Source organism: Candoia aspera, chromosome 3, assembly GCF_035149785.1.
Source record: "Candoia aspera isolate rCanAsp1 chromosome 3, rCanAsp1.hap2, whole genome shotgun sequence".
Classification (NCBI taxonomy): Eukaryota; Metazoa; Chordata; class Lepidosauria; order Squamata; family Boidae; genus Candoia; species Candoia aspera.
The window spans coordinates 107,946,506-107,956,037 of record NC_086155.1 but is presented as its reverse complement, the minus strand read 5'-3'; the positions used below and the strand labels follow the sequence as shown (position 1 = coordinate 107,956,037).

General features: G+C 40.8%; 1 protein-coding gene across 1 annotated transcript in view; it reads right to left on the bottom strand.

Moving 5' to 3' along the window:
- Nucleotides 1–541: 541 nt before the first annotated feature.
- ATF6 (activating transcription factor 6) overlaps nucleotides 542–9,532 on the bottom strand; it is an 82,917-nt gene continuing 73,926 nt past the window's right edge. The window contains exon 16 of the mRNA XM_063298520.1: nucleotides 542–1,689. Within this exon, the coding sequence (XP_063154590.1) occupies nucleotides 1,481–1,689 (209 nt within the window). The 3' untranslated portion in view covers nucleotides 542–1,480. The remainder of the gene's footprint in view (nucleotides 1,690–9,532) is intronic.

Below are 9,532 nucleotides of genomic sequence, written 5' to 3'. Positions count from 1 at the left end.
TTTGGTAAGAAATAAATACCTTAGTTTATGAGGGACTGTGCTTTAGCTCGCATCCCCTGCAAAGATCTATGCATCAAGCTATACATCCTCTCTTATCCCAAGCAACAATCTCAGAGTACATCCCAATGTGGGTGTTCTATATGCCCAATGTGGGCATCCAATATGCCCAATTATTCCAACAGAAGAGGTGGGAGGGGAAAAGGTGGAGAACCTATTCTCACTGAGCTAGCACTCTCAACATTAATTGGGTTTGACTACAGAAGGCCTTTCAACTTGGGCACACTCTTTTGATCCTTCCCTGTTGCCAAACCAGAGGGCATAAATTATTCTTATGAACGAATCCATGCAGGAAGTGCATGAAATTACGCACACACGAACACAGACAGCTTCTCTCTGGAACATCTGGACTTTGGCTCTCTTCTGCAGACCCTGGGCCAACAGACAAGCACCACTTGCCCCAATCCAAGTACATTCACTTAGCATTTAGCCCAAAGGTAATAAAAAGTGTTAGTGGTCAAAACAGGGCATCAGTAATGTTAGCAATGTCTCAGGCAATAAGTGCCCATGAAACCTGTTCAGACACATTCTGGCAGAATTTTAATTTCTATAGTAGCACTAGAAAGATTTTCCCAGAAACAATACTTTACAAATTTGCACACAGTTAAAGGGTGGTATCAGCAAAACATCTATATCTTATGCAACAAATGTGAAACAGCCGGGCTGGGCATTTGTTGCATAATAAAGTGCTGGGAAAAGTCAGTGTATGATATAGCAGTTTGTCTAGAGACCTAATAAAATAATGAAAAAGCACCAAAAACAGATAGTGCAGCAAAGAATGGCTTAAACTCTATTTTGGTGAATGTATCACAAGAGCCTGTAGTTCCTTATTTTCTCCCTCCTTTCCCCACTGGTAAAAAGAAGCAAGTAAGGGAACCCAGAATAAGACTGAGTAAAGAATTCAATGTATACACTCTACAGACAAACCAAAATTAAATATAGAACAATACAAACCATTAGAGGCAGGCATGGGCAACCTGTTGCCCATATGTGGCCCCCAAATATCTTCTACGCAAGCTGCCAAGCAAGTGAGATTTATTTCTAGTGGGGGGTAGGCAAAGACAAACTGGTGTTATTTAGGCCCCACCCCCACTCCCAGGAACTAATTAACCCCCCAGAAGCCTCACCTCCTTCCATCAATAACACTATTTTACCCATTGCAATTTTAGCATTTCTTTTTAAAAAGTGTAGTTATTAGGCCCATAAATCTTGCCTTACAAAGATGGCAGATAATCTAGACAGAGTGGGCTCTAAGTTTTTTTTTGGCTAGGTCTAAAAGCAGACAGAATCCCAAGATCCAGAATCCTCAAGGTGAACCCAGTGAGCTGTTGTTTAAGACTGGATCCTGCCCCTGACACTGCCGCGACAAACCCGTATGGGTCAGCTGTCCCAGGGTATGCTGTGAAAGCCTCCTTCTGAGAGCCTACTGGGGTGATTCGGTGATTGCTCTCACAGCAGGAGCTGCCTCTGGGACAGCTGGAGGAGAATGATAGAAGGGCGTTGTATGGTTCCTCTGGTGTTCTCGAAGGTAAGGCGGGATGGATGAGCTTTTGATATGCAGGATCCTGGTGTCCATTACTTCACAGTCTATCTGCATCATAACTTCGTAGTCTTGCCCGTTAATTATTTTCTCTACAAAAGGACAGAAGAAGAAGAAATAATTAATCAGAGAAACTATTTTGGGGATACCAAAGGAAAAACAAAACCCACAGTCAACATCACCATAGGACAGAGATAAATTTCAGCTAGTGACTTCACAGACGCAACGGTACTGGTAATTTATTTAGAACAATGGCAAACAAAGTGTTTGTTGTAAACCGTCCAGAGTCCCTCTGGTGGGAGGAGATGGGCGGTGACAAATTTGATTGATAGACAGACAGACAGACAGACAGACAGACAGACAGACAGACAGACAGATAGATAGATAGATAGATAAAAGCAACAAAGTGACTTAGAGCAAATAATAAACCTAGTTCTAAAAGAAGAGTCAAAATTCATCAAAACATCCTAATGTCTGTTGAAATATAAAGGCTTTACTCTTTCAAGTCTAGTTGTATTATTATTTATTCTCTTCTGAAGAATGCTCAGCAAATGCTGGTAGTTTAGGATCAATTCAAGCTTTATCCAAAAGTCTAAGAATTATACAAGTATTGTTGTAATAAGGTTCCAAGCAAAGTGTTTTTGCAAGCTGAATGTTGCAAGGTTCAATATTCCTAATTTTTTCAGTTGTTTTGATAATTTTATTGTTGTAACTCCTAATACTCCAATAACTATGGAAAAACTTTTGCTGGTTTATTCCATGCTTAAGCCCCAGTATTTTTCAATCTTTTCAGTTCCTTTTGAGAAACACAATCAAAATATTTTCCTTGAAGACATTAATTAGCATTTTCTCTTTGCTTGCTTTAAGGTAACCATTTAAACCTCCACTGCCTGTTTCACTTCCAACAAACCACAACCACCATTGGTATAAATACTTTTTGGGTGTAGCGCACACTGTACTGTTGTAAGTTTTCAGGTCCTGCAATCCAAAGCCTTTCGTCTGGCTTGTGTTCAGTCTACCTGCTGGGCAGCATATTACAGTGACAGTCCAGGTATCGCTGGCTTTGATTACATTACCACCATAGGGCTGCCTTGACAAGTATTTGGAAACCTCAGATAATTCAGCTGAGGTCAGACCACAGAACAGGTTCCCTTACAGGGAGCAGCTGATTTCCTAATCTGAGGAGCTCTGATGGTTTTTGGTGCATTCCTGGGCACAGTGCAAGTGAAGTTATGATATACAAAGCCCTAAACAATTTGCGATCAAGTTATCTGAAGGGTCACATTCCCCCAAATGAGTTTGGCTGAGTAAGGCCCCTTTCTTTATCCCACCACAATCACAGAGAATATGAAAAGAAAAATAAGGAAAGGGCTTTTTGGATATGCTATCAGTCTCTGGACCTCTGTGCCAAAGGAGGCCAAATGAGTGTCCTCTGTAGCATCTTTTTTCTTGCAGGCAAAGACAGTTTTCTTTAACTTTGACATTTAAGTTGGTTTATTTGCTGAAGTAAGTTTTTACTGGTTGGGTGCTATTTATTTCTTCCGCTGACATGTTTTTAATTGTGCTGTCAATTAGATTTATTTTTTGTGGTGCATACTTTATTAGCCATTACTGAACATGATTTCTGGCAGAAAAATGGGCAAAACTGTACTAGTAACTATTTCAACTCCTACCCCTTTTCTTGGCTTGCAAGCTATACATTGAAATCTCCTCATTTGAGTAAGGTATAAGATTATGCAGGATTTCCCTGACTAATCTTATTCTTCATTAAGAGCAGTCCACCAAGCTTTTCTCGTAACACATGCAATCCACCTCTCTCCTCTTCCTCAGCCTTTTCTGCATACATGCCAGCTGGCCCTCAAACGTGCCCCATCCCAGCATCTCTCGGTAGGTGGACAGCTTCCCACACTTGAGAGTTTCACTCCAAAGGATTCTGCAGAGCCAACTTGCCCCTGGTTGTTTTTGCTCTTGCCACTTGTTTTCTGAATGAGCTAAATGTCTGTTATGAAACAGCACTCTTCACTGGTACCTAGAAAACTCTGGTTCTCCTTAGTGACAATTTAATACCACCACGAGCAAGGCTCTAACAAAACAGAAAATGGACCCCTAACCAGGATTAAAAGAACCAAATGTCACTCTGAATGTGCCTAGCCTGAAACCTTACTGTACCCTTACACTTAATGATAAGTGAGTATCCAAAGAATAATTCGTACCTTGGGGCGTATGTGGAAGACTGAAACTTGGAATGTAGGAAGGCCACACAGTAAAAAAGTATAAATTACTGAATAAAATGTAAGATAGAAAGGCGTGGAGATGTATAAGAAATGGTGTTACTTTGAGTTTTATTTTGAAAAATGAGAAGCTAGTATGCTGCATCGTGAAGTATGTATCTCTAGCGTTCTTCTTTACTTCCAAGAATCCCTTTGGGGCCCAAATGGGACCCAAAAGCTTTCAAAGAAAATAAAACAGATATGCAGCTGAAATTCAGCATTGCATTTGAAAGCATAGCCACCTGCACAGAAAACAGAGCAAAAATAGGAGGGATAGGAGGGAAGGTCCTGCCGAAGAGGGAGCCTCAGGGGGTGGCAACTTTCCTTTTCAAAGTCCTCAATGTTCCACATTTGCTCACCAACCCAAAAAGACTGGGGATCCCTGCCCTATATTGAGCCAGTAAATTTCATCTAGTAATTTTCTTTTATAGGATCTCTAAGTATTTCTCAATGCAATCTTTCTCAACCTTTTCAAACATCACTTTTCTACTTTCAAAGCATGAACTCAACCACAAAACTTCATTTCTCCCTATGTAAATGGAAAATGAATTGAGTTTGGCACTACATTTCTTCTCCCTAACTAATGATCTCCCAATCATGAAGCCCATAATTTAATAATCTTCACGTAATAGATTTTAAAATATAGTATTTAATTTGCCTCACAGAAAACCCAAAGCAGATATGTGATAATGTATTACAGAGGTAGGGGAAGATCTGACCAAGAGCTAGATTGCTCCCCGGGCCTCTTCATAGGAGCTCCATGATATCAGTGTGTGAGGACAGGAAGTCCACTCATTTTAAAGCACTTTGAAATGTCAGCTTTCTTATGAGTTCCTTTTGCCTATAATTCATCTATCCTGTTGGGAAAAAGCAAGGATCAGACAAAACAGGCCCCAGGGGAGAGGGAGAGCTTTGGTGAGGACTTCATTTGAGACCTGCTTATGAGTGTTTTATCTGCCAAAACAAAAGCAGGTTGGATGCCACTGGCAGCAACCAATTATCTTCTTTCAGCCAGGAGGCCTATCAACCATAATCTATGCAAACTGTTTTCTTAGTCTTTGGACAGAGTGAAAACATTAATTATAAGATATGGGATATACATTAAACTTAATTTACTGCTCTGCTCCTGGAATCTTTGGATTCCAGGTTTATTCACAATTAAACTCTGTGCCATCCATAGCTTAAATCACCTGCACAAATCATCAGAGGTCATGGATACATGGAAGACAGTAGGAAAAACAGAAAGCAGCTTATTTACAGAAATGCAGCCAATCTATGGTACAACTCTTCAAAGACTCTGAAAGGAGCCTGACAGAGCAAACAGGATGTCTCCGTGATAGGAAGACAAGACTGCTGACTTTTGAGGTCTCCAGTGAAGGCTCTATTCAAGGGGTTCTGCCATTACAGGATAAATAAGAAGAGATAAAGGGTAAGATCTTTTCTGCAGTACAGATTACCTTCTCTCTTTTGGGTAGCATCAAAACATAGTTTAATTGTATGAGAGGTTTACAAGGAAGGCAACGCATAAACTGGTCACAATGCAGTTGTTTTTATTCTAATTATTTTATTTGATTTTTTGGTCTGCTGGTTACTGTAACTACTTTTTTTTAGAGTAAGCTAATAAAGCCATCTTTGACATTTCCACTGCATTTAAAATAAGGTGGTTTGTTGATGAAATTCTGTAAAATATTCCAGGAGATCAAATTATAGATCACTCTTTGAGAGGTCAGTTAAGTAGTTTTTGAACAAAATACAGATTAATGAAAACCAACGCTAAGGATTAGAAAACACATCTGCACAACTAAGATGGTGTGATTCCCTTGTCTTGAAGGACTACTGGAATGTAAAGTGTATACAAAGGCAGCTGCTTCACTAGACTTTTTCAGTCTAGGAAATAAATGAGTGTTAAAAGTGGGGAGGATTCATGACTGTATAGTTTTTCACCTGGGTGGAGGGAGACACCTGGGAAGGGGCAAAATGGATGCCTTAGGCTTTATTTTGGCCCTAAAAGCTGGTAAAAGGATGCCATCAAAATGTCTTGGGTTTTGTTACTGAATTTTGGCAACCCAATCTAAGGGGGCTCTAGGGGCACCCCCCTAATTCCCATTAAGAGTTGCAGCCCACAAGATGCGTCCCCACAAAAGGACAAGACCAGTCACATGCATTGCATTGTACAAAGTGGGCAAGGTGAGAACACATTTTTAAAAAAAATCACGTAACACTGCATTCAGAGACAGAGAGACATGGAAGGTATTCTTTTTAACCCCCCAAAGAAAACACAGCTGAGAGGTCTTCTGCCAAATCTCACAGGGTTTTGCTACTTCAGGCACTTTTATCCACAGCCCTGCTTTCTTCCAGTTACAGAGCCAGAATCTGAAAAATATTTGCCTGACAAGAGAAAGAACAGGAAAATAAGGCGGTAGAGGACTGAGCTTTCCTCAACACACGTCTAGAAGGGCCTGTTAGAGTTAGAAGGGGTCTGCTCTTCTGTTTTTATATTTGAACAAGGCAAGCACTTGATTATCTAGTTCATGTCTCTCTCTCTATTCCTGAGATCTTCAGTACTGAACCTATGGAGACCAAAGTGCCCGTCTAAAACATATTTTTAAACAAAAATTTAAAAGGAAGCTGATACACAGCATAAATCTCCAGAACTAACTGTATTTCCAAGAATCCCACAGGGCCTGTTACAGAGTTTTTAGAATGAAGAAAAAGCAGAAGTGGTTGCAGGGCAAGATTTGTTTGTAAATATATCTACTAGCCCAGGGCAAGGCAAAAGGCAAGCTAAGAATTAACAGTGAGCCTTTCCCATGCTGGGGAGAACAGCAGAGGCAATCTTACCAGCTGGCCTTCTGGTAAGTTGGAGTTTTGAGAATAGGCAAGCCCCTCACCGCAAAGATTTTCTTGAGTGCACACAACTTGCTCTCAAACGTGTTGACCAAATCAAAAAGTGTTGGTGATTCCAGATATATTATTTATTTATTTATTTATTTATTTTCTATCCCGCCTTTATTATTTTTACAAATAACTCAAGGCAGCGAACATACCTAATACTCCTTCCTCCTCCTATTTTCCCCACAACAACCCTGTGAGGTGGGCTGGGCTGAGAGAGAGGGACTGGTCCCAACGTTCTCCAACCTGGAATCCTCCCAATGGACTGGGACTGCAACTCTGAGAGTTCCCAGCCAGGATGGTTATTGATCATTCTGGTTAAGAATTCTGAGGATGACCAATAATTCCAGATTGGAGAAGGGTGATTTAATGGCATTAGCACTTTCTTTCCTCTTAATTATTTAGCTAACTTTGAAACCAGCTGGAGGGAAACTACACTCTTTGTGCAGGATATTTGTATAGTATTACCCGGCTGCATGTGGCAGCTGTTCAATTACATGATGTTCAGTAAAAAGCTGGCCAAGATCACACATTTTTTAAAAAAATATTTTTGTGCTGTGGGATATTTATGCTGTAATCATTTTGCAGAATTACATAAGTTAAGGAAATTACTTCCCTCCTTCCTCCATTTAAATGTCTTGATTTATAAATATGCCAGTAGTTGTTTATGCATCCTGAGTGTGCAAGTACAGTGCATATACCTCCCAGTTGGTGGTATGTTCGCAACAATATGTTGGCTTTCAAGGCAATCTCTAGAGATGTGAACTTGCAACAGAATAGCATGAGCATGCTTGAGGTAAAACTGGGCCTTGGTTACACTTGTGGAATACTGGCCAAAATGGGTTAAAACTGACCAACAATATCCTAACTGTTATCAGGGAATACTGCACCTGACACTAAGCCTGTAATCTAATAGTTGCCTTTCTATTTTCCTAAAAAACACTTACGTGGAAATTTCAATTAACTAAAGCAATAATTCTTGACTGAAGTCAGTATTTACAAACTTATCTAGTGACAACCAATGTAAGAGGAATATATGGTGGAGAACATGAATTAATGAACAAAATGAAAGGCATTCATTCATATTTTGAGAGAGAGAGAATGTGCGAGCCTTCACATCAGTCTTGTGTCTTTGTGACTGCCTGGTCAAGTCCCTGTAGTCTTGGCAACATTTTCGAAAGTGGTTTGCCAGAGGCAATCAGGGTGCTTGACAGGACCATTCATGAGTAGCCTCTCCCCACCTCTTATCCCATGCAGCTCCTTGGTTTACTGAAGAGATCTGAAAAATGGAGCAGATAAAGAGATGTCTGGAGCAATACTGGTGGAAAACAAAAAGCAAATATGATTGATCATGAGTAAGAGCTCAGGTGCAAGCCTACTCAGTGATAAAGGTGGCAGTGTAATACTTCTCTGACCTTATTGCATCTGTGGAATGCTGGCCAGCTGCCCCACTTAAACTGTCCCTGATCCTTCTGGGGAAGGAGGGACTAGAAGATCTAGCCAGTAGAAGCTGTTATCCCCTGGCCAAGCATTTTGTGGATAGAATGGCTCACATTTACTCTAAGCTGGACCCTGGATGGACAGAATCTGAAATGACAGAGGTGAGGTAGTGTTATCTAGGAGGCTTTTGATCTGTGGATCATGAGGAAGTCAGCAGAGTCCACTGTGATCTTAGCTCTGCCACTTGTGGATTGGACCCATGCCCCACTTGGCTTGTTAAAGCAGACAGGGAGGGGACAGGGAGCTGGATCTGGGCTATGGCTAATGCCTTTTTTGCAGGAAGGGGAGATGCCAGAGGTCCTTAAAGAGGCAGTAATTTGGCCACTCTCCATTCAGAAACCCTTTAGAGATCTAACAAAACAGGATTAACTGTTGTTCTTTGGCTAACCTGGGGGAGAAGACTATTGAGAAACTGGTGTGGCTGCTGTTGCAGAGAGCTCTGAAGGATACAGATTACCTGGACCCTTGACAGTCTGGGTTCAGAGCTGGCCATGGGAAAGAAACTACACTGGTAACTGTAAGGGATACCCTATTGCAAGCTTGGATGGTATTGGCATGACCATCCTTATCATCTTAGATCTTTCAGTGACTTTTGATACTGTCAACCACAGTATCCTTCTGCCTCATGGGAGGGTGGGGAGTTGGTTATGGCGTTACAGTGGTCCCACTCCTATTTGAGCAGACAGCTTCAGAGGGTGGATGTGGGAAGGAAGAGGTCAAATTCATGGGTACTTCATTACAGAGTGCCTAAGAGTTCAGTCCTTTCCCCTATTCTGTTCAACATCTACACGAAACACTGGGAGAGGTTATCCACTGATTTGGAGTGAAGTATAATCCATATGCAAATGCTACTCAATTATATAAACAATTTTTCATTATGGCCTTTGGCCAATCAATGAATACATAAAATCCCTCAGCTAGAGTCTCACTCTTGTTAGAATTAAAAAATTCTAACACTCTTATGGATAAAATTGGCTTAACATACTCTGCAATTACAATAACAAAGACTGGCTTTCATCATAACAACAATACAAAAAACCTTTGCAACCAGTTTAGTTATGTCACATCTGCAAGAAAATAGGTAGCAGAGAATAGTTTCTTCCTGAGAATCTCAGAAGTAGTGGATCTGTAAGTTCCTTCCTTATATCCCATTAAAGGATACAGTATAAAAGGACATGTGTCACCAAGGCACCAGAGTTACAGGACAGATTTTTTTTTCCCGTTCAATCATGTCCGATTCTTGGAGACTGCCTGGACAAGTCCCTGCAGTTTT